Genomic DNA, 26,514 nt, shown 5'->3' with positions numbered 1-26,514 from the left:
GGCTACCATTATAATATTTTTGTTTTCTGCAGGCATGAAACAAGATTTAAGCAACGTATGCTGGAACTGACGGACACAAACAACATTGCCTACTTATTTCTCTCAGCTGCCAACAGATGGCTAGAGGTCAGAACGGTACGTTCATTCCATGATTTCGAAAGGGAAAACCAAACAGAGAAGAGGCCTGATGCAAAGAGGGAGACAGTTGTAAAAATTAGTCTGCCACTGAGTGAGATGCAGCACTAACTTCACATTTTCTGGACTTTAAAAATAACTCAGGTTTGTTTATGTTGCAGAGGAAATTTGTCATAATGTTTTAGCTAATGTCAAGACAAATAGCCCAAAAAGCAAAAATTCATTCTGTGTTCATTAGTCTCTAGATTACATAAGTTAATGGAATGGCAAATATTTGTATAACTACAATTTTTTTTCCCCAAAAGAGCAAATTTGACAAGTGAACAAATGTACTTATTTTCTTCATTCAGCTTGACAGACCTGGAAGACATGGCAATTTTTTGTTTTAAGTCAGTAAAGGATCATGTTAGCACAGAATGTAAAAAAAACTTCAATTAATCATCTATTGCCTCCTTCGGCCGTATGAAGTGGGAGAACAGGCACAAGCATTGGTATTTACAGACTTGGTCGGGCAAGTTAACTCATTTATTTGAGTCTGAGTTCCTCATCTATAAAATAGGAATAAAAATATGTACCTCCTACCCAGGCCAGTTTGCTCAGCGGTTAGAGCGTTGGCCTGCGGACTGGAGAGTCCTAGGTTCGGTTCCCGCTAAGGGCATGTACCTTGGTTGCAGTTTGTTCACGACCCTGGTTGGGGTCACGTGGGTGGCAGCCACTCAATGTGTGTCTCTCACATCGATGTGTCTCTCTCTCTCTCTCTTCCTCCCTCTCTCCCTCCCCCTCAATCTGACAATGAATGCAAAAATGTCCTCAGGTGAGGATTAAAAAAAAAAGAATATGTATCTCCTGAGGATATTAGGATTAAAATAATAATATAAATCCCATAGTTCACTGATTAACAAATGCACTCAACAAATGTATTTTAAATGGATGGAAGGGTGGGTGGGTGGGTGGATGGATGGATGGATGGAAAAGTGAATGGAAACAGTACCTGCCAGGGTAAGTGATTCATAAGTCAACCAGCTGGAGTATAGAGGAGGAAATAGAAGAGATACCAGTTTTAGAAGGAAGGGATGTACAGTTGACACCTGCACAACACATGATTGAACTGCATGGGTTCACTATGCTCAGATTTTTTTCAATAAATACTGTAAATGTATTTTCCTTATGATTTTCTTAATCACATTTTTTTCTTTACCTTACTTTATTAGAAGAATAGTATATAATACATATACAAAATATGTGTTAACTGACTTTATGCTATTAGTACGGCTTTGCCAGTCAATAGTAGGCTATTACTAGTGAAATTTCAAGGGAGTCAAAAGTTACACAGAGTTTTTCAGCTGTGTGGAGGGTTGGCGCCCCTAACCCTGTGATGTTCAATGCTCAACTTCAGTTTGCAGACTGGTCTGTGTATCTGCAATACAGATAAGCTACTTTGGTGGTAATAATGAGGTGTCTATAATATTTTTAAAAAATAATTATCTCCCTGGCCTGTGTAGCTCAGCGGTTAGAGTGTGGGCCTGTGGACCAAAGAGTCGTAGGTTTGATTCTGGTCAAGGGCACGTACCTGGTTTGCGGTTCAGTCCCCGGCCCTGGTTAGGGTTGTGCAGGAGGCAACCAATCATTGTGTCTCTGTCACATTGATGTTTCTCTCTCCCTCCCACTTTTTCTGAAACTGAGTGGAAAAATATTCTCGGGTAAGGATTGAAAAATAATAATAATAAAATTAAAAAGTAATTATCTAGCCCTGGCTGGTTTGGCTCAGCGGTAGGGCATCAGTGCGTGGACCAATGAGTCTTGGGTTTGATTCTGGCCAGGGACACATACCTCAGTTGCAGTTCATCCCCAACCAGCTCTGCGGGAGGCAGCCAGTCGATGTGTCCCTCTCACATCGATGTTTTTCTTTCTTTCCCTTTCTCCCTCTATCTCCCTCCCACTCTATCTGCAGACAAATAGAAAAATATCCTCGGGTGAGGATTATAAAAAATATATATATCTATTAGCTTGTAAAAAGGAAAAGGATGTTTATCTGTGCTATTGCAAGAATCTCACTTCCGCTGATCAAGCATCCGTATCATATTCAGGCTTTCTTTCGAAACTCAACAAGACCAGAGAGGGCAGATGGTAAAGGAAATTTGATAAGGTTGAAATGAACGAGGCCCAAGTTAAAATCTGAGTTGTTGACAGATGGATACAAACTGATATGAAATTGTGGATCCCCCCAACCCCCAGCTCGCCCCATGAGATGTGGTGCTAATGATTTCTTACTAGTTTACAGAAAACAACACAATTATATTTCATAAATTTTAGATAGAATCATTGGTTATTGATAAGAAATTACTTCCATGTAGCTGTGGGAGCTTGGCAAAATGCCTTCTAAATTACCTATAGATAGCATAAAGGCAGAAAAAGTGTTGCTTAGGATTTATAACAAAACCAAAACATTATCTGTAGGTCCAGATCCTACTTCTTTGTTTAAAACTTCTGTTTATTTGTTTAAATCTGTTTTCTCTAAGGAAAAAAATCCTATCTGAATAACAGAATTAATGATGAAATAGCTTAATGAAAGAAGATCCCTCCTTCATAAGGGAAAATGTTAATTGTTACCTTTGTATGTGATTTTCCTGAACCTGAAGATCAAGTATGTGTTTTAGGGGCAAGTGTGTTTGCTTTGGACTTGAGGGGAGTGTCTGACTTGACTCCTGTGTCTGCTCTTTAGCACTTCCTACTGTCAGGTTAGTGGACAAGTGTTCAACAAGAATCTTCACGCAAACCATATGTTCCACTCACATGGCCAGAATGCAAGATATTAGAACCTTCAGTCTGCCAAGAAAGGGAAGGTCAGGAAAAATTAGAAAGGAACAGCAGCCAGATTCAGGATGAGTTAGTTTAGTTTGACTCACAACCCACTGCTTTAACCCCCACAGGAAAAAGCAGTCAGACCTACCTGAATATAAAAATTCTAGTGTGTTTTTTTTTGTGTGAAACCTAAAGAAAATATTGATATTTCAAGAGGAAGTGCACCATCTGCCATTCATTCTATTACCTTATAATACCTTTGTTTTTATATCTTTTCTTCATTTTCTGTGTTTTATAATCTTTTCAAGATTTGCTGTGTAGTCTCATTACAAGAACTGTCCTTTAAACCAATACCAAAAACAATGAAGAAATCATTTGCTTCTATTTCTAACGAGTAAAGGTAAATTTTGGTAAGAAACTTGTTGATTTATTGCAAAGTTTCAGGCATATCTGCTGACAGAGTCAAAGTCCAAAGTCCTTTGTGTATCATTTGTCTTCTTTATCAGTTGTATTTATGTGTCAATAAGTTTATGTGGGCATGCACATGCACCTGCGTGTGTGCGCGTGCGCGCGCACACACACACACACACACACACACACACCCCTCCAGACAATCTCGGAGATCCAACTTAAAACCATTCAGGTTCACTCTCTTTCTGCACTTCTGAGTACACTGAGAGGTTCATTAGAACTAGAATCATTGGAATATTATAATACTAAAACATTTATTTGAATATAAATGCCACAGTCCAAGAACACGTGCCATGGTAGGAGTGCTGAATAAATTAAGTAGATGACTCCTATTAGGAAATAACCTTTCTCCCGATTGTACACATAGAAATGACCTCATTGCTACTGTGCTCCTGTGGACATGTTCATATCACTGGAGACACCATTTCAGTTTGAAATAAATAAATCTTGTGCAGAAATATGAATTTTGCAGTACAGGGCCTTAGAGACTAGGGTGTGAACTGCCCTCTGAACCCCACAGATGGACACATTCTGCCTTGTAAGTCATTGTAAAAAATAAGGAATGAAATCTTTTATTTGGCCCAATGAATCTGCATTGATCTTATCCACAGTATTCACACAACCCTTTGCCCTGTTGCTCAGTAAATTAAGAAAAAGATCTGCTTGTAGCAAATGTTCTTGGAGTTTCCGGAGCAGAAACTCAACTAAAATGGTATGAGGAGGGTTGAGGCATTGGGCATAAACCAGAAGAGGCAAGCAGGATTCCCTGACACAGAGCTGGGCGTTTCACTAATTCTAATAGACACATTACCTTAATAGAGAAAAAGAGGAGAAAACTCATTATAGCTTTCTATGGCTATTTTTCTCTTTTGTTTCTCTTCATTCCCAGTTCTAACTTTCCAAATGATGTCACTTGGATTCTATGGACAGAAAATCTCAAGGAGAAGGAAGGGAAAACACCTTTTGTTGAATTTGAGAAGCCCCCTGAGCCCCATCCAATTTTTATTTATCATCTAATTTATTTATTTATTTTTAAACACATGGCTTTCACTTTTTCTCCTGGTCCAGTGAAGTAAGAGTTAAGATAATCACACATTACTCCCTTACTCTGGGTAAACAGTGTTCCCTATGGAAGATTTAGCCCTGCCCACCATCTTCATTTTGAATTGGAAAATAAAAATAATAAGGGTCAAGCTCTGGCTGGTTTGGTTCAGCAGTTAGAGTGTCGGCCCACGGACCAGAGTCCTGGGTTCGGTTCCCTCTAAGGGCATGTACCTCAGTTGCAGTTTGTCCCTGGCCTTGGTTGGGGTTGTGTAGGTTGCAGCCACTCAATGTGTCTCTCTCACATCGATGTTTCTCTCTCTCTCTTCCTCCCTCTCTCCTTCCCACTCTATCTGAAGATAAATGCAAAAAAAAAAAAAAAAAAAATGTCCTCAGGTGAGGATAAAAAAAGTGAAAAATAACAAGGGTCAAAACACACTCAAATAAAAAACGGACAAGAGTCAAAAAGAATAAAATAATCTGGCGGGTGAGAAAGTAGCTAAACTGTGACCACCCAGGTTGCTTTGGCAACAGAAGGGAGTGTTTTTCTTCTGGGTGCCAAGTGAAGTGGGCCACAGTTGTGTGCAGTGTGTCACTACGTCCTAACCTTTGGAAGCTGCTTACGTTCTTTTGTTCGGCACAGCGTTTTCTCCTTAGCCCTCTGCACTAAACAGTTCCAGTTCTTTGGCATCGGTGTTTCCATTTGCAAAAATTGTGTAACTCTATCTGAAGGCTGTCTTTCCAAGGCTTTGTCTTGCTGTGTGGTGAGAGGATAAAAGAAAATTCACATCAGGAAGCCAAAAAAAAAAAAAGTCTTCAAAATCAACAAGCTAAAGTGAAAATAGTCTTCAGGGTGAGCTTGCACTTTGTGAAACAGCACAGGGCCTTTGCGTGTGTTCCTCCCGCCATGATCAACAGGTGTGCCCTGACCTTGTAATTGGGAATATATTCTTCCACTCAGACTAGACTTCTAGTCGTAGACTTCTGAGGGCTATAAGAAGGAAAGAGATGATGTAGTTATTAACTATTTACACATCTGTTTCAGAGAAAATCACAGTTTTCACTATAATTTCACATATAGATAGATGTCATGGATTCATTAGAAATCTGACAAGAGGCCTTACTTTTGGCACGGGAATCAGAGGCTCTCCTTCTGGGGGAGAGTGTTGAATTCAATGGAAGTTATCATTTATCACTGTACAGATAGAATGTTCTGCATTTGGGCCCTTATTGACAGTGGGTAATTCACATAGGTAGTAACTTCTACTTTCTCAACTGAATCTCTCATTCCACTGTACTGTTTTGACCATAGGTGTGTTTTTTGTTGAATTGATTGGTTAGGATGCATGAGGCCTTAGCAGTAGAATAAATGCTGCTAGTGATTCCTGAGTATTTGCTCTCCTGTATGTGAGTTATTCAGACCATCTTCTTACCTTTTTTAAGTTTATTGACTTTAAGTCATTTTACTGTTGACATATTTGTGAAGAAAGGAAAAGAGGTGTAATTATAATCACTTGGTAATTCATTAAACTTCTTAAGTTCAATGGTAAAAAACTAGAAACTGGAAAGCTTACATAAGTTCTTATATTGTCTATCAATTTCACACTTTGCCACTCTTATACTATTTGAAGAGAAGTGATTGGAATTTAGTGATTTTGCTATGAAATTTTTGGATAAATATTGTACACAAAAGAGCTTCCTTTCTTATGCAAATCAAGGGAAAATTCTTTTCAAATGCCTACAAAAAATTTCCATTGCCTTAGAAAGAGGGTTTTTAAGCAGTGGTAATAATCCAGGAGTTAGTGGGAAAGTATCTAGGTGGTATACATAAAAACCAACATGAATAGCATTTCCTGAAAAAAAAAAAAAGTTAATTTTTTTTTTATAAAATAATTTTGTTACACATACTACACTGCAGACATATTGGCTTTTAAGCACTCATATCTATTTAGTAGATTGTAGATTTTGAAAATGGGTGTTTCCCCCCCCAAAAAAATTGCTATAATGTACATATTTCAAAAAACTAAGCCTTATTGTTGAAGTATTAAAAACATTATCGCTACACAGTATCTTTATATGTAAAATTTGGCATATTTTAGATACTGGACTAATAAGTAAAACAATCATGTCTGATTATCATATTGAAAACTTTGCAAGTAGTTTCGAAAACATTAGCCGGGTGGAAGAGGCCTAGAAAATGTACCTTGACTACCTGTTGATCAGCCTGCTCTCTTTCCTTCTCTCATCTGTTTTCGCTTCTCTTGCGGATTCTACTACCAGGATAAGGCTACCCACGTATTACCTCAATTACCACTTTAATTCAATAGAAAATAGTTAAAATTATCATCTAATTGTATCTATGATTTAGTTCTATATAATGGATAAAGCCGGGATATAAACATCCCATAGTAAACTAAATTTAACAGGGAGACAGAGAAAGAGATTGAGTACATAATGTCTTTCATTTCCTTTATATTTATATTAGACCTACAGTCTAATTTTTATTTATTTAGACTCAATGATTATTTTATTGTTTAATATCTCAAATGTGGTCATGTTCTATTCTAGTCCTATTGAGATCCGTTCTTTGTAACACAGAACAGAGATTTTTATTTATTTTTGCTCCACAATTAAAACAGTAAAAATTAGTAATAATTAGGAACTGAATGATGAAATGCATGGCTTAAAGTAAGAGTGCTTTTCACATTTAGAAAACAAAGAACCCCTAACACTTATGCATAGCAAAGCATTCAGGAGACAATCATATTACAGTTCAAAATGGGGAATTAAAATATCATAAAACTTTGTATTGGACTTCCCACCATATTAATGTTTTTACATGTTCAACTCTTAAAGTATGGGAAACGGATTGGTAGAGAATTAGTTTATAAGAGTTCTAACAAAATTCAGACATCTTGATTTAGAAGATATTTGGCACATATAAAAGTTTAGTGAATAATTTACAAAGGGATGAATTGCTCTGGTCATTTACTCTATAAAGAATTACTGAACCTTTACAATGCACTCAGCATTATTACTGTTGCTGGAGATTATAGTGGTTAAAAATTGCAGCTTAATTTCTGGCAAGCTATTTAACTTCTCTGAACCCATACCTGCATGGATATAATGAAAACATTGCATCATTCCCATTTCAGCCTAAGTATTGTGAGTTGCAATTTTTTATAACTTAGGTAGCAGCCTTCTTCTTAATAGAAGAGTGATGTGTATTCTCTTGGCAATCACCTAAGTTGATTGGGATCTTTGGTTTAAGAACTTGGGAAAAATATTTTAACTTTATTTATTTGTTTGTTTATTTATTTATTTATTTATTTTTGCTTCCCTTTAGGATTATCTGGGAGCTTGCATTGTCCTCACTGCATCTATTGCATGCATTAGCATGTCTTCCAATTCTGGATTGGTGGGATTAGGTCTACTGTATGCACTTACGGTAGGTATGGATAAAAATCTCTCTTTCTTTACAGTGTTAGAGGTACTTTCCATAGTTATTATCAACTTTTATTCGTGGATGTTAGAGGGTAAGGTTGAAATTCATAACAAGATGACATCCTACAAATATTAGTACATTTGGACCCAAACCAGTGTTTTACAACAGCATGGATTTATTTCTGATATTGTGAATCAATTTTTAGAACCTCCTTAAACCTTATGATCAGAGCACCCCAAGGCTCCTTGGGATTCCTGTCCTGAGTTGCTCACAACCCATTTTGGGCCACTTGAGTGAATGTGGATATAAATAAGTTCAAACAGAAGTACATACCACTATCCATTGTTTAGGGAAATCGGGACTTCACAAAACAGACACATTTGAAGACCCATGAAGAACTGACACCTTCTTGACAACTTTATCCCAATATCTGGTCTCTGATATTCTGAAGCACTTATGAATTGTACCACATGATGTACACTAGCTGTCCAAGTCATTCTATCTGCAAACATTCAGTGATTACAAAAATTGGTACTTTATTTTAAATGTTTTGTTGTTGCTGCTGTTTTTGTCATCTAACACAGATAACCAATTATTTGAATTGGGTTGTAAGGAACTTGGCTGACCTGGAAGTCCAGATGGGGGCAGTGAAGAAAGTAAACAGTTTCTTAACTATGGAGTCTGAGAACTATGAAGGCACCATGGGTATTGTTTGGAATATTATTTTGTTTCACTTAAATACGTATTTTATTCAAATATTGTGGCAGACACATTGTCATTTTTGCTGTGTTTTCTACTTCAGTAGCCAGAGAATCCCCTCTCATGTTGTCTTTGCTTTATGAGGTGCTCCTGAGTTGATAAGACTTTTTAGGCCTGAAAATTCTTGGGTACAACCAGAATTCAAATAGACATTATTTAATAATATTGAAAGAGAATCATACAGATGTTTGGACTTTATTGCATTAATTACCAACCCTAACCATGCACTATCAAATTTTCTTGTTTAAGACCTTATTAACTGAGATGTAAAGAAAGTGGGATCTTAAAATGCTGACTGAGATTCTTAGCTCTGTTGAAATTAAATTGGCAGGAAATTCAATACTGAGAACAGAATAATCTTTCTTAAAAGCAAATCTCATGCTTAAAATGCATTACTTTGCCTAAATCCTCCAATAGCTATCCAGGTCTTCAAGGACAAAATCTAGATAACTTGGTTGTAAAAACCACTAGATCCTTCATTAGGCAACCTTGTCCACCTAGCTGGTCTCATCTCTCATCATCCATCCACACACCTTTTACTCTGGCCATGCCAACAGGCTATACTTTCCTTTCATTTTTGTTCTTCTCTTTATAAACAAATTTGCCCATCACATATCCTTTATGATTCATCTCAGACCTCATCTCCTCTCGAAACCCTCCTGGATGGGATACCACCCTCTGTGCTCCCAGAACACTTTGAGTTGGCCTCGCTCATGTGTCTCTGCATGTGGTCCTGTAGACCTGTAGATGCTGACTTACTTGCATGCTTCCCCCAGGACACAGCGAGCATATTGAGGAGTGTCTTTCATCTTCATTTTCCAAAACCTTGCACAACATCCCTCACATTTTAAGCACAAAATGTTTGATAACCAGTGAACTAACAGATGAATCAATTCACAGATGAACTATCTTGAGTAGAATTAAATTGTGGAATGCCGAAGAGACATAATGCTATTGAATGCTCCAAAAACAAACAAGCAAACAAACCAATACTATTTTAAAAGTTCTTAATCCAGAAGCTTTTACTCTATTGTAATTTTAATTTAAAAAACACAGAATTTGGATTAGTATTACTTTAAATTTAGAAAAAGATGTTATGTTTATATGTATAAATATACGTGTCTCTCCTGTCCTCTGCTCTCTCTGTCTCTCCCACCCCCCCTCCTTCTCCCACACCTTCACCTTTAACCTCCCTCTCTCTCTCTCTTCCCCTACCCCACAGATCCTTCTCAAGTTCCAGAACATTGGCCACAAGAAGGGGAGATCAAGATTCATGATCTGTGTGTCAGATATGAAAATAATCTGAAACCTGTTCTTAAACATGTCAAGGCTTATATCAAACCTGGGCAAAAGGTATGAAATTCACTGACATTTGATTTATTTCATACAGACCCTCTAAGGACACTCTATTACCACCTAAGCTCTTCAGAAATTCTAGTCAAGTATATTCTCACTTAGCTCAAATAATATTCTCTATACTTTACAAGTCAAATTATCTACATAACAACAACAAAAAAAGGGAGAGATAGAACCAGGATAAAATATATGTTCTGTAAGTTATATTGCCATCCATTAGTCTCCCATGAGATCAGGAAAGTCAACAATGGGCATGTTTTCCAAAATTTCTGTCACTGGCTCATAGGCATACTAGACATCCCCTTGATAACTTTTGCATTTTTACTAGCCCTAGTCCCAAATGATTTATTTTAGTTATTTTTAAAAGAACAAATGTGCAGACAAAAAATGGACATGTTCTACTTTTTGTGTTATAAAATTATCACTTCTAAGAAAAAAAGAAATATTTATTAGACCAACATATACCTATGCAAAAATTAAGCCACCAAGGAAAACAACATAATCACATAGAAATAAAAAAGTTGGAATGGATTTACTGAAGATTTGGCGAGGACTTCATGTTTATATATTTTTTTTGTTTTTTGTTTTGTTTTGTTTTTAATCCTCACCTGAGGACATTTTTCTATTTATCTTAAGATAGACTGGGGGTGGGGGAGAAACATCTTTGTTAGGAGACACATCGACTGGTTGCCTCCCTCATAACCACGACGAGGGCTGGGGGATGAACCACAGCCGAATCAAACCCACGACTTTAGTCCTTGGGCTGACGCTCTAACTGCTAAGCCAAACTGGCCAGGGCACCATGTTTATATCTTAACAATGATCATTCATAAAGATCTGAAAAGGGAATGATAACATTAAACCGAATTGTAGTTTCACTATGGTGTCTTTTCTAGGTTAAAAAATACTTTTTCCCCACCTTGGCCAGTTTGGCTTAGCAATTAGAGCGTTGTCGGGTGGACCAAAGATTCTAAGGTTGGATTCTTGGTCAAGCAAGGGCTTGTACCTCGGTTGCAAGTGGGAGACAACCAATTGTGTCTCTCTTCATTGATGTCTCTCTCTCTCTCTCTCTCTCTCCCCCCCCCTTCCGCCCTCCCACTCTAAAAAAACAATAATGGAAAAATATCCTCATGTAAGGATTTAAAAACTTGGGAGGAGGAGATAAATGGGGGAAAATGGAGGAACATCTGTAATACTTTCAGCAATGAAAATAAAAAACTTTTTCTCATTTTCTATCATTTGTCCGAGTCCTCTTCTCTCTGAGTGACAGTTGCTTTTTTAGGTGGGCATATGTGGTCGCACTGGCAGTGGGAAGTCATCATTATCTCTGGCTTTCTTCAGAATGGTTGATATATTTGATGGTGAGTAACTAACCAAATCTTTTTCAGTGGCTGAGTAGTTCTTTCTCGGAAAAAAAAATGCATATCAACTTACTCAATCTTACAGAAATAAAATCCAAACATTTATATGGACTTTGTGTCCTACGGCCCATGTTTTCAGGCAGGTATCCTACACAATCCGGAAGTAAAGAACAAATGTAGAATAGGGGAAGTAAAACTGTTGGCCCAAAACTCAACTCTAGATATAGTTGTTAAAAAATCCTAGTAATCTCATCCAATGAAAACAAGGCCACTCATTTTGAATAGCAGTAGACAGAGGTAATGTTTCAAGAGGAAGGAAGAGAGAGGAAGACTGTCTTATTTCCTGAAGACTAAAAATACATCTTCCATCAACAGAAAAAAAAATACAGAGAGATAAGTACTCTGCATTTTTAAATTTTGGTACATAATTCTTATTATTGTCTTCTTAATAACATTGTTTAATAATGTTGATCAGGTTGTGAAGAAGCAACCTTTGCTATGAAGTATGTTGACAGTATACAAAAATATTTATTCATCCACTAGATTATTTATAATATGATACATGGAAATAATTTAATCTTTACTTAAAAAAATATTATTTAATCTATCAATTGACCTATAAATAGGCCAGCACATCAACCATCTTGAATAAAAGGGGATCCAGCAATGTGTTTGACCATTGGCTCAAAAGAATGCTTACTATTATTATCTGTAGTGATTATGATGATGGTGATAGCACTTCACATTTTTATTATACTTGACACTTTTTATCTACACAGCAGCTCTATGAGATAAAGAGGTCAACTTATGAACACAAAGTTGAACTGTGGTAATTGCTGTCTTTTGGGGGGTTAGATTCAGGAATAGATTAAGTATCTGCCATGGGGTTAGCAGCTCTCTCTTTCCATGGCTAGTAACAATACAGATACTTTAAAGATTTTCAGTAGGGATTTGCAGTGTAAGTCAATTGCATGATCCAAAGACAATTGATTGACACTTTTTATTAAAAAAACTATGGCTATGACTGAACATATTAGATTATGAAACATTATTTCAGGCCCCACGTGGACTATCAGTGACTGATTCTCTTTTTAATATCATTAGACTATTAGGATTTCAATAGATACTATATTATTTATGAAAGAACGTTTAAGCCATTCACCTTTCTTGCTCTTGAATCTCAAGCCAACTGGAAAAGGGACTCCAGTTGCCATGCTCCACCTGGCCTTTTCATCCCATAGGGCCATATTGTTCATGAACAAAGCGATAAGATAAAATAAATCTATCGAGTTTGAGGAAAGGCCATAATGACTGGACTAGTGTCTATAAGTCTATGTATGCTCTGGAGAAATTTGATAGATATCAATTACGTTTTTATTTGTAGTACACTGAACTTTTCAATCCATACAAGAATGAAAGTGACAAGCAAAAATTCCTGTATTCAAGGGACTATAATTTAGTTGGGAAAAAAGGGCAATAAAAAAGATCAATAAATGTATATAGAATGTCCTATGAAAGAAAATAAATCAGGGAGCCAGGATACAGGAATTTTAGGAATTTCAACCCTGAACTAGGAAAATACTTTCAATTTGTAAAACAAGTAAATATTATTTTGCTTGTGATTTTACTACATGCCTGTCATTTTTGTTTCTCTTTAACAGGAAAGATTGTCATTGATGGGATAGACATTTCAAAACTACCACTGCATACACTACGTTCCAGACTTTCAATCATTCTGCAAGATCCAATACTATTTAGTGGTTCTATCAGGTAGGTGACCTGTTCAGCAGAAAACTGTGTGCCTCAGGATTTATTCCTTGGCTCATAGGAGAGTTTTGCTTAGAATTGCTTTTTAGGTTGGTGTGAAATGACATTATCAAGACACTAAGATAAAATATCTATCCAACAATTTGAATTAGGGAACCCTATAGTAGCTAAATTAGCCTATAAAAGCCAATCTTTTATGTCTCCAGTTCTGCTGTTTGATTTTACAAAAGTCACTTTTTCCTCTGGACTTGAGGTCAGTGATTCTTGGCAGACATTTCTTAGGTGTTCCACCCTATAGATAACCTGCCTCTATCTTGTGTATCTGGCCTAACCTTAGCAGATGCTGAGTTTGGTTGGTACCTTGATTTTCCTCCCTACCTCCATCCCTCACAACTTTTCTTTCAGCCAAAATTGCTTTTAAGAAGCTGCTACAATCTTCTTTATTCTTAGTTCTGTGGTTTCCCATCTGGTGGGAGGGGGGGAAACAAAGATGAATGTCTCTATTATCTGCTAGGTGTTTTAAATATGTTATCTCATCAAATTCTCAAAACAATGCTCTAGTATATACAGGGTGGGACAGAAGTAGGTTTACAATTGTGAGTACATGAAACACAGAGTTTATTCTTGTATTACTACTTATTATTGTATTATTTTCCGTACGAAGAACTATAAACCTACTTTTGCCCCACCCTGAATATTATTATCCACATTTTACAGATGAGTATTTTGAACCTCAGAGAAGCTGTAACTTGCCCAAATTTATACACTTTAGTAAGTAAGTGGTAGAACTGTGATTCCAAATAAAATTTGTGTGACTCCAAAGTTTGCCATGGCATCATCCACAACATTATGTCTCTCATTCCATCTATCCTTAGTTCTCTCTTGCTCCCCTTCTCTATTTATTTAATTACAAAGAATTCACTACTTCCTTTTACTAATTACTCCTTGTCTTGAAGAAAATATGTATGCAAGATTGCTCATTATTCAGTGTAACATGAATTAAAAGTTCTGCATGTATCAATTTATTTAGCAATACCATAGTAAATGTATATCTCTGAATATATTTATTCTGAATAAATATACTACTACTATTGTGGTTGGTACAGCACAATGAGTTGGTAAAGCTAACAGTTTTCTATGTTTACAAATAGATTTATGTATTTAACATTAGTTCTGTAGGAATATTTTGCTAGATACTATTCAGGTCACGTGAAACATAATATGAAAGTGATGGATTCAAATAATGAATTTTATTATATCTTAACATGCATATAAACTTACTAATTATATCATCAAAAATCATTTGTTCTAACAGTAAGGTCATTCATTCATTCATCAAACCCAAGTTGAATGCCTACACTGTTGTACGTGCTGGGGATATAACCACAACCAAAACAAATAGAACTTACATTTTAAGGAAACAACAGGAATACACAAACATATACAAATATTTTTTTATTTTTATTTATTGACTAATTGCCTGATTCCCCCCCCCCCCTACAGATTTAATTTAGATCCAGAGTGCAAATGCACAGATGACAGACTCTGGGAAGCTCTAGAAATTGCTCAGTTGAAGAACATGGTCAAATCCTTACCTGGAGGTCTAGGTAAATTTTCTAAATTATACCTTTATTTTTTTAAGTGTGTAGTTAATATACTACATACTTCTATCTACAATTTATGTTAAAATAATATAATTCTACTGTTAAATCCCCTTATATTTAAAATAATCATCTCAAGGTCATTAGGACACTTCGGAATCTAAGGATTTTGCATGGAGTACAGGAGGATGAACCTCGTAGCATTCTGTTCCACGCGGGCACTCCAAAGTATTCCACTTACTGCCTTTTCACCACTGATGGGCACAGGCCACTTTAGTCTGCATATTTCCTTTCGGTGTTTCTGCTCACATGATCTACCCAATCACTTACCCTCAGCAAAGGGATAAGAGGACTGAGCAGACTGTTAGGTTCAAAGAGTACTCGGGGCCATTTAGGAGCAGGCAGTTTCTCCACATTGGCTGCCGTTTTCTTTGCTGCCAAGAGGGCATACTCCTTTCATTTGTGTAACATGTTTTTTTACTACATTTTTTTCTATTACCTTGCTCTAGTATCAGTTTGGGTCACTTATGTAAAGAATGAATCATGTACTCAAACAATCATTTATGCAAATTTGGCCCCAGAAATAGTATAATTTCTGGCAAATAACTGATGACAGAACAATAGAACAGTGTGGATAATGAAAGAACAACATGATTAATGAAACAACAGAGAGTTCATGATATAGTATTTAATTCGTAAAAATGAACATCTATAGTTTTGGACTTGTGCTTTCTAAAAATCTGAACTCATTTAAGAAAACAGAAAGATAACAGTTGGTTGATATTCTAATTTTAATACATGATATATAATTGTTGAATTGATTATGTAGTTTTGGCATTGAATTTTAGTAAAATCAGCCTGCAAAATAAAACTATATTTATTTGTTCATTTATTTGGGAAGGTGGACCTAGTCAAAAACAATACCTTTTATAATTTTATGTCCCAAGGAGAAGGCATCCTACAAACAAAAATTGGGACAGCATGTCTTTAAGGATATTTTCATTGACCTTGCTAGTGCCAGACTGTGGTAGTAATTCCATGAGTCTGGATGAACTTACCTCTAATCTTTGATGTCTCTCCAGGAGAGCCCAGCAAGTCTGCTTGAGAAATTGATAATGCTTATAGACCCTTCTCCCTTGGTATTTAGAGACCACCCCTTTTGTCATTAATAGAAAGACAAGCAATTATATCTTTATTACAGTCCTCTTCACCAACATGAAAGCTGTGTAGTGTTTGTGGGCAATGGTACAGTGTAAGCAATGGGACTGAATTTATAGTATTCAATTGAATGTTGTTTATGCAGATTGACTTAATAAAGAATACCTCAGTTGCTTGATAAAGATCTAGTTCAAGCCACCTCTGGTAAAGAACATTCATCATCTCCAGTTTCCTCCTTATTTATTGTGTTAATTAAAATTTGGAGAATAAATTCATAGCCCCCAAGCATGATAAATTATAAGAATTTGATGCAAAAAGAATATATCAATAGAACTTGCCACCCGCTGCTCCATATACAACTCTACTAAAAAGTGTTTGAATTTTTATAAAAGATATTTTGAAAAACAATTTATTTTAAACTCACAATAGTACATTTTATGAAATGTGGATTGTAAAAATAATGAGGATATAGCATTCACTTTCCCATGCAACAGTGTTTTATTCAGCTATTATGTCAGGTTACCATGGTGAATGCTGGGGGGATACATTGATGAACAAAAACAAACCCGGTCACTATCCACTTGGAACTTACAGTTTAATGGGATGGTATAATGGAAAAAGAACGGGTATGGAGTTGAGAATATTCTTGTCAAGGTCTTCAACAATTAAGCTCTGTGATCTTGGGCAAGCCACTTCATCTCTTTAGGCCTTAGATTATTGTATTAAATAATCTCCTTAGATAATTATATTATGTAATTAAATAATCTCTAAGATCTTCCACCCTTCAAAATGTTTAACGGTATTTTATATTGTTCTCTATGGAGGTAACTTACCATCTATTGTCAAAAATAGGATGACCAGAATTCATTTTTCCAGTGTAAAATTCCTCTTCACTTTTCACAAATGAAATCCTTGCATCAGTATAAAGTAAAATCCAGCTTGTTATAGGACATAACCTGTTCCATTACTTTACCCAAGGAATACGGTAGTAGCATTTCTTCAATGAAATCCTTGCTTCTTCCTCTGATTTAGATGCAGTTGTCACTGAAGGTGGGGAGAATTTTAGTGTTGGACAAAGGCAGCTGTTTTGCCTCGCTAGGGCCTTTGTCCGAAAGAGCAGCATTCTCATCATGGATGAAGCAACGGCTTCCATCGACATGGCCACAGTGAGTGCTCTGTCTAAGCTTTTTAAGTTGGTGACTTGGAGAAAGGCACATGAAATTACACTTTGTTTTCTCCTGATTGGGTTCTGGATCCTTAGTCCTATTATTTTGATTGACATTTTCTTCATCTACTTGATCGACGGATGATAGTACATGGAGAATTACAATAAAGGAGACAGATGCCAGTTTTAAGGGTATCCTTATTGCCAATAAACACAAAACAAGTTTGCCATTAATTTTTGTTAAATTCTCTAAACAGTAAAATTCCAGGGCTCAGTAGATGAAAGTACTGTACTGTATTCAAGTATTATAATGGAAGTTCTAAAATGAAGTATGCAAATCTCTATTTAATAGAATCTTTTGATGACCAAAGCCTAAAGTAATTTGAAGAAGGATTCACTAAAATTAATAATGGCTACAATTAATAATGGTTGTCTCAATGTGTTTATACTAACAAACCAGAAACTTTGACTTTAGAAAGAAATCATTTAAAAATGTCAATTATGTACAAAAAGATCTATCCAGAAGGCTATTAAGTGGAGAAAAGTCATATTAAACCACAAACTGAATGATCTAGCAATCAATTTTTTTTAATAAAAGTCAACTTAATATTAAAAGTTTAGCCCTGACCAGTGTGGTTCAGCTGTTAGAGCATCAGCCCAGGGAACAGAAGGGTCATGGATTCGATACCCAGTCAAGGGCACATACCTGGGTTGCAGGTTTGACCCCCAGCCCCAGTCAGGGTTATAAGGGAGGCAATCAATCAATGTCTCTCTCACACATTGATGCTTCTCTCTCTGTCTGTCTCTCTCTGTTCCTCCCTCCCTACCACTCTATCTAAAACTCAATGGAGGAATATCCTGAAGTGAGGATTAACAACAACAAAGAAAAAGTTTGGCATCAGAAAGGACAAAAATAAAAAAAACATCCACAGCCTCATCTTATTGTCTTGCTGAACACATTAGATTGGGTAAAACTACCCACAACAGTGAAGCAGTTTCAGGATTAAGAGCCAATTATATACGGAGATGCTAATTTGGCATCATTTCTTTCTAGTAAGTAAGACTAATCAATTAGGGTAACTATACAGAAATATAGGATATCTTCTCAAAATTAACATAATTTGAGGCAATAAAATAATTTCTAATCAAGGAATTTCACTAAATAAGCATAACTACATCAAAGTTAGTATTAATTACTGAGGCTTTACAATATTGGGGGTTATTAATAGGATAATACTGCCTCAATAGAGATGAGAAAAAGAATGTGAATGAGTATGAATTGACCATAAGCCATCTGACTGGAAGAAAGAACTCCACATTAAGACTTGGGGAATCAAGCCTCTAGGAGAGAGGTAGAAATTTTACCCAGAACATTGTTTAAAATATAAGGATAACAGCAGTTTATGGTGGAAATAAAAATGTTTCCTGCCTGGAATGTTCTTTTATGGATCAAATTTCAATTTGGGGGAATATTTTTTTTTCCCTTTTTCTGACCCAAACAGTAACATCTTTTTAAGATTTTATTAGTTTTGAATACATACTAGGTTTTGTTTTGTTTTGTTTCTTTTCTTTATTGATTTTAGAGAGAGAGAAAAGGAAAGGGAGAGAGAGAGAGAAACATTGATGAGAGAGAACATTGATTGGCTGCCTCCTGCATGCCCCTCCCTGGGTATCAGGCCCACAACCTGGGTATGTGCCCTGACCAGGAATCAAACCGGCAACCTCTTGGTAAATGGTCAACACTGAACCACTGAGCCACACTGGCTGGGCCACACTGTTTGGGTTTTTTGTTTGTTTGTTTTTTTTCTTTTTGGTTTTTTATCCTCACCTGAGGACATATTTTTGCATTTATCTTGAGAGAGAGAGCAGGGAGGGAGGGAGAGAGATAGAGAGAAACATAGACGTGTGAGAGACACATTGAGTGGTTGCCACCCACACAACCACAACCAGGGCCGGGGACAAACTGCAACTAAGGTACGTGCCTTTAGTGGGAACCGAACGGGGGCCTCTCTGGTCCACAGGCCGACGCTCCAACCGCTCAGCCAAACCTGCCAGGGCCTGTTTTGGGTTTTTTTGAGGGGAAGATTTTTACATTGATTTTTAGAGAGAGGAAGGGATAGGGAGAGAGAGAGAAACATCAATGTAAGAGTGAAACATAAATCATCTGCTGCCTCCTCCATGCTCCCTGCCAGGAATTGACCACACAACCTGGGCAGGTGTCCTGACCAGGAATCAAACCCTCAACCCTTCAGTGCACTGGACAAGGTGTAACCAACTGAGCCACACCAGCAAGGGCTTAAATAAATACTATTTGTGGTGTATTTCCATGCCCATTTGCTTTCATTTTCCTCTTTCAGTTCCCTGGTTATAGACCTATCAGTCATTTTCATTTATTAAATGAGTTTCATTCACATTTTAAAGACACCTCCAGAGCTCAGCATGAACTTGCTGCCTGGGCCTGCTCCCTGTTATACCTTCTGCAGCAGACAAGAAAGAGAGTTCTTAGAAGGGCTTGGGCATGTGGAAGCATTGTTCTTGGGGACAAAATATCATAGCGAGAAGAAGTAGTCCACAGAAAATTCAGACTTAATTTGTTTATTTTTTGCAGGAAAACATTTTGCAGAAAGTGGTAATGACAGCTTTTGCAGACCGCACTGTTGTTACAATAGCTGTAAGTATAAGAGACAGAGTTGATTTATTCCTCTTTGGTTTTCATTCCAAGATTCAATCATCTTTATTTTTCAGCAGTTAAAATATACTTACATTGAATTGCATATTTCTGGGCTAATGTTTCTATGCAAAAAAGAAAAAAAAAAGTACCTGCTCTACTCTGAAAGCCTTTACATTGTATTTTCCAGCTTGTCTCCTCTACCCACCTCCCCTAAATTACAATGATGGTAGGACGTCCTAAATCTAAGGTTCCAGCAGGTCATGGCCGGTAATTTTTCACCAATTACAGGTGGTGGTTCGTATGGGATAATTCTCTTTTCAACATCTGATGTTCTGATGAGTAGTTTCAGAAGCAAAATTCTTCAATTTGACTGCCAGGTCTGCCACTATTTATACTTAATTTCTATGACTCTATTCACTTAACTGTCTTTTGGTTTTGTTTTGAAAAAAAATCAATAAGTTATTGCTGAAGCAATACTTTCTCTGAGCACCAATCAAATTGAAGAATTGCTTGCTTACAATAGACCATGGTTTTCTTTCTTCCTCTTTGAAGATGGGTGGATTTTTTCTCACATCTAGGCTTCATGTTTAACAAAAACTATTTTGTAGATGAATCATCTAGACATTTCTCTCTTGTTGATTCTCTTTCTTCTTTCTACTTTTCTTTTCTCTCCAGCATCGTGTCTCTTCTATTTTGGATGCAGGCCTTGTTTTAGTCTTTTCTGAGGGTATTTTAGTGGAGTGTGGTACGGTTCCAGACTTGCTTGCCCACAAGAATGGCCTCTTTTCCACTCTGGTGATGACCAACAAGTAGACCACCATAAGCTACTGCCAAGTATCTCATTCTCTGGTAGCTATCTTAGCAGCATCCCTTCAGTAAGGCAAGGCTAATGCAGTGATTACAAGGGGAGGGATGTGGCCAGGGGACTCAACTTCAGGGTACTATCACACAGATCAGCCCAACCAGGTGCTTCAGTTAAGTTCCGTTCAAATGAGGCACATGTATATGTATTGAAATGTAAACATGCAAGAGAGTGTTTACAAAAACCTAAGAACCAGATTTACTTCTGTCTTAAGGACCAATTTATCTATTCCTTGGGGAATGTTCTGTAAGTGTCCTTAAAAATACCCTGCGTGTTCCGTACTTGCCCTGAAGATGCATTAATTTAAATAATTAGCTGTTTAACTGGTGAGTAATGGAGCTATGTATGGAGCGCTTGCTTAAGCTGCCATTTTTGTGAATGATGCATGGGAGAAAGAGCACCCTTTGAAGCATGGCTTTCTCAAGGTGGCAGGAAATGACTCCCCATCAGGGCCCACCTTTCTTAAACTAGGCCTCAGTAAAGAAAAACCCACTTTCTCTCACTTCTCCAGTGAATTCGTGTGAATAATTTAGTGGGTGAGAGAATTGGCTAACTTGAAAAATGGTTCTATATATAATATTTTCAAGAATTTTCTCACTGGAGAGATAGGAGGAAAGAACTTCCTGTTGTCTCTAAATGGGCAGGTGAAGGGGGAGCTATAGACCCTTAGCTATCCAAAAGGCTAGTTTTCTCTATTCTGCATGAAGCATGGTATTTTTGGATGGTCCCTTTTAATCTACACCTGGAAGATACTTGAGCATTGTTCGGATTTTTTACCAAAAAATCGTGTTCATACCCCATTTCAGTTCTGCTGCATTCACTGAACACTTTTTTATGTGTTTATAAATTTCATCCGTTCTTCATTTCAAGACAACTAGCGTGGAGGTGGCTACCGAGATACCTAGAGTTCTCCCCACTGGACCACAGAAAGCTGTGGGGAAGAACAAATTACTGTGGGACCAACTCCTCTTAACAGGCTCAGAAGAGACAGAGCACCACCCATTTGTGGGGACCCCTTGTAGAATGATCCTCAGCTCTATTATAAGCAACTAATTTTCCTCCCCTGCTAAAAGTTGTTCTGTTAATTTTGTTACCCGCAAATGAAAATTATGAAATAACTTAAGATAATTTTCTCTGACTTTTGAAAAGAAGCCTTCATCCACCAAAACAGTGCATGGCATTATTAATGAAAATGATTTGTTCTTCACTCTCAATTAGTTTCTTTGGAGCATTTTGAAAATTTCATCAACACTTTTGCAATAGACACTACACTTTGTCAAGCAAAAAATAATTTGGATTAATGGAATAAAAACCAGATATATTTATTTCCATTGGCCAAGTTTTTCAATGTTTTCATTTTTTAAGGATAAACATTATTTAGAATATCAAGGCAGTGTTTATAATATTCTATTTATGGATTTAGAAGCCAAATTCTTTTCTTAACATCTGTGATATGGTTACTGAAGAACTAATTTTTTTTTTTGAGGGAAAATACACAGCATATATTAAGTAGTCATTCAGTTTAAGTGCATTTTTAAAACTATGTGGGTATGCAAATGGCTTTGTTTCTTTCACAAAGATAAATAGACATTGTCTTCCAACTAGTGATATTCCCTAAATATATATTATTAGCTACCAATATTCAGTGAATGATTGGTTTGTCTATGGAGGTTAAAAATAGTGATGCATGTTTTAAGCCATCATCTTTATCACACTCCATCTACATGTTTTTCCCCCTCTAGTTGTAAGTCCCAACTATGCTTGCTTTTCTGAAAGCATGAACATTGAAACTATCCCGTCTAAGTGACCTAGGGCAGAAGACAGACAGCCTTTGCCCCTGGAGACGGCTTTAGGTCGGACTTTGGGATGTTAGGAAAACGGACTTTGGAAGCCTGTGTATCAGCTAAACAGTTGGTATTTCTAGGGTTAGCCCTCCATTCAGCATGCTGATGTTCTGACCTGCATGGTGCAGATCCAGTTGGTAGCGCCTACCCACGTGTGGCCATGGCGTACTTGAAATATGGGTAGTTTAAACTGAGAGATGTTGTAAGTGTGAAATAGTCACTGGATTTCAAAGTCTTAGTACTAACAGAAGAATGTAAAGACCTTCTTAATAATTTTTATATTGGTTACATGTCAAAATAACATTTTGAATACATTGGGTTAAAGCATATGATTAAAGTGTGTTTTACCTATTTATTTTTGTTTTTAAAATGTAGCTCCTAAGAAACTTAAAATTACATCTCACATTTGTAGCCCACATTATATTTCTCTTGTACAGCACTTACCTTAGCAGGAATATTGAAAAGACCTATGCATAGATTTTTCCCTTGAAAATTTTAAAAATATAAAATAACAGTAGCTGACACGTATTATTTGCTTGTACATGTCAGACAAGGTGCTGAGTTTTTTTACATGGATGATCTCGTTTGATCCTCACCACCATTCTCCAAGGCAGGTACTATTACGACCACACAAAAATCAAGTTTATTGGCACAAGTAACAGGTGGTGAAACCAAACTATGAGCCTTGTCTGACGTCAGAGCCTGTGCTCTTAACCGTAATGTTAACCATGGCAGGTGAACGATCCTCTAAAGCCTAAAGTACCAGATGCTCTCTGTGAAGTAGTTTGGTGGTAGGTTGGAAATATCTCACACTTTGAAATTAAGCCTGGTTTTGATGCTGGTTCTGCTGATAGCTATCTATGTAATCTCCTGATTCTGCTTTAACTCCAATGGTCTGCTCTATGAAGTGAAGAGAGATAATACCCACATTGAGGAATGTTCTCATGATTAACAAGTATGTGTGTGCAACGCATAGTGTGTAATATATGCTCATTATTATAATTATTACTAACACCAAAGCTTCTCTCCAAAGGGTGCCATGTGGAAAGATAGAATAAGTGAGTGGCAGTGATCGCTAAAGACTAAGAGACAGCATGTCTGAAGTCCTGAATAATTCATTATAATATTGCATGCCAGAATGGACTCACCCATAGTGTCTTCCCAGAATTGACTACCTTCCAGGGTTCTTCAGATTGTGTGTTAGCCTACAGAAGTAGTTGACTCCACACAAGAGAAAATTTTGGTCTAGACTAAGCTATAGCTTGACTGGTTCATGATGGCTCTTCTTATGTAATTATTTGACAAAACAGTTATTAGCCTACTTATAATTCCATGAAAACAATAAAACTTCTGTCTTAGTTGCAATCGATTTAATGCAATCCATACAAGACTTAGCCATACTGGCCAGTGTTTTAGTTCACCCCAGGGTAAATAAATGTCCCTGAATAATTGGTGAAATATTCACATACATTGCTTTGACTTGTGCTCTAAAATTGGTAACAAATAGATGTATTTTTTTCACTCACAGCATCGGGTTCACACTATTCTGACGGCAGACCTAGTGATTGTGATGAAACGAGGAAATATTTTGGAATATGACACTCCAGAAAGCCTCTTGGCTCGGGAAGATGGAGTATTTGCTTCTTTTGTTCGTGCAGACATGTAAAGAGATGTTTTAAAACGATACACGTATTTAAAGTAATACGGACATAACCTACTCAATGGATCATCAGCTTTGCAAAATGTTATCTTAAATTTTTACACATTTTTATAAAGCTTATTTGTAATGTTGTAGAACTTTGTAGTTAGTAACAATGTCACTTTACTAATGACTATTGTATTTTCTATGTTGACTTTTCTTCTGCCCAGTTTTTGTTTTGTTCCAAGGTATTACTGCTTAATATATTCATTACTGATGTTTTTCTAATGATTAAGTCACTTCACCTTTAAAGTTGTATTAAAAGACATAAGTTGCTTTAAGTGTTAAATCAACAAGTATGTTTTCTCATAATTTTAAGTATGATAAACATCTCTCAGGCATAGAAGTTACAATGAGTATTCGGTTTTAGTTTACTCTTTTTGTAAGAATATATTTTCCTTTTTGTTGGTGTCTCCAGATGTTACTGGAAGAGAATAAAAGGACAAGTTTTCTAAGAAGTTAGAAAATGAAACATTCAAGTTCATTATCTACTGTATGAGAATATTTTCTGTTCATTAACATTAGAAATACTGATGTTTCCTTTAGCAGTCTCTTTTTTTCATCCACATTGTTTCCTGTCACCAAGAAGTTATCACCCTTGCAGTAGCCCTGTAAAGCCAAAGCCACAACTTGGAAGCTCTTGAAAAGTTTGAATATTTGAAAAATTATACTCAAGGTGTCATTTTCCTCTGTCTAGTAAGGAGAGCGTTAGTATCAGGCATTATGTGCCTTTTCCAGACTGAAGTTCAGAGTGATTAGATACAATCCTTCAGTGGCAGGCCAGCTAAAACTTTCTGTGGTTTAAGTTATCATGTGATATGCTTATGACGCTGAGCTCTAAAATTTCACATTATTCGAGATTGGGGAGCGTAGGCCTTACTTGCACAGGAGATATATACATATAAATATCTAAAAAGTGTACTTCTTTCAGATGCTTATACCCAGTGGTGTCACATGTATGTATTTACTCCTGCTCTCATTTAATATGCATGTACAAAGAGTATCAAAATGTTTTTTCATTTTAATGTGCATTTTAAGACTACATCAAAAATCGATAGGATATCGACCTTATGTTTTCTTAAAAGTGAATTAATAAATTCAAAAATACTAAAAGTTACCTTCATTGTCATGCTAGCAGCCAAAGGTTTCTCCTATAACTCTGTGCTGCTCCAGTATATCATTGATTTTCATATGAAGATCCGCATGCATTGTAAAATTTTGAAGAACTATGATTGATTGAAAAAGAGAACTTATGTTCCCTTCCTTTAGTTCTTGTATTCACTGTATTGGACTGTATATCCACTCTTGGAAAATCTGTAATAATTATCTAGAGTATGTGACTAGGGTTCACCTGAATATAGAGGCCTGATACTTACCTAAATTAAGTTCCACAGGATGAACAAAAGTGTTCTATGATATTTAGCTTACATTGTCACCATTTTTTGATGTATACAAAACTTCATTTGGAGAAAAATCCTCTTATTGTTCCCAGAAAGGTAAGCAGAATAGAAGCAGTAACTATTAATTTGATCTTGAAAATACTTTCTAAGAATTCCACCAATCTCTTCTAAGTATTTCTGGTGTGCAGTGTTTTATAAGGCTGAATTTACCTGATGTTTGTTATACCTCATTCTCTCAGAGAAATGGGGAGTTAGCCATAGAAGTAAGCCCTTATAATATTTGTAAATTACACTGCATACAAGTAATGTCAGTAGAAGCATATTTACACTGAGAATCATGTTTTCCATTCTTTCACCCTAGTGGTCTCTGGTTCCTTCATAACTTTTAATCACCTAAGTTGAGAAAGTGTTTATTTACAAAAGTAAATTGACTGAATAAAGTCAGGGATGATTTTCAAAATTGTTTAATCATTTACTATGTTATATATGTATGATCAGTTGAATATAGAAAAAACTCATCTTGAAATAACTTTTTACTAAATAGGTATATATCTATAAAAAAAAAAAAAACAGCCTTAACCAAATCAAATTTTACACTCACAAATTTTACATTTAATTAACCAAATAAATTTTATAAATTGTCATTCCTTAATATTGGTTAAAAGCAATAAATGCATAAAGCTTTATATGAAAATAACAAGATTACTGATATAATTGAGAGAAAAGTATTCTCTCGACCTTTATGCTTCTAGTCATCACCCATTTAAAAGTGAATTTAGATCTATATTAGATACCAAAAGACCCTTCTAAGTAACTCATACTTGAGACCTGGGACCATGTCTCACTTGTTTTTGTGCCCTTGGTATGTAACACAAGTACCTGGCCCATAGTAGGCTCTAACAGACATAGTTAATTGATACACAGATTGTTTTCACAACTAGCTATGTGCCCGGAACTATGGGTTATTATCTTCACTT

At 36.3% G+C, this 26,514-nt stretch overlaps 1 protein-coding gene across 1 annotated transcript in view; it reads left to right on the top strand.

Moving 5' to 3' along the window:
- Positions 1-24,164, top strand: part of ABCC9 (ATP binding cassette subfamily C member 9) — a 116,193-nt gene extending 92,029 nt beyond the window's left edge. Inside the window, exons 30-39 of the mRNA XM_036251266.1 lie at positions 33-135; positions 7,796-7,897; positions 8,479-8,599; positions 9,876-10,006; positions 11,292-11,370; positions 13,032-13,140; positions 14,641-14,744; positions 16,929-17,062; positions 19,670-19,732; positions 23,967-24,164. Of these exons, the coding sequence (XP_036107159.1) occupies positions 33-135; positions 7,796-7,897; positions 8,479-8,599; positions 9,876-10,006; positions 11,292-11,370; positions 13,032-13,140; positions 14,641-14,744; positions 16,929-17,062; positions 19,670-19,732; positions 23,967-24,104 (1,084 nt within the window). The 3' untranslated portion in view covers positions 24,105-24,164. The remainder of the gene's footprint in view (positions 1-32; positions 136-7,795; positions 7,898-8,478; positions 8,600-9,875; positions 10,007-11,291; positions 11,371-13,031; positions 13,141-14,640; positions 14,745-16,928; positions 17,063-19,669; positions 19,733-23,966) is intronic.
- The last annotated feature ends 2,350 nt before the right edge of the window (positions 24,165-26,514 follow it).

This window comes from Molossus molossus, unplaced genomic scaffold (assembly GCF_014108415.1).
Source record: "Molossus molossus isolate mMolMol1 unplaced genomic scaffold, mMolMol1.p scaffold_m16_p_10, whole genome shotgun sequence".
Lineage (NCBI taxonomy): Eukaryota > Metazoa > Chordata > Mammalia > Chiroptera > Molossidae > Molossus > Molossus molossus.
Note: the sequence above shows the minus strand (reverse complement) of the source record. Positions and strands in the feature narration are given on the sequence as shown.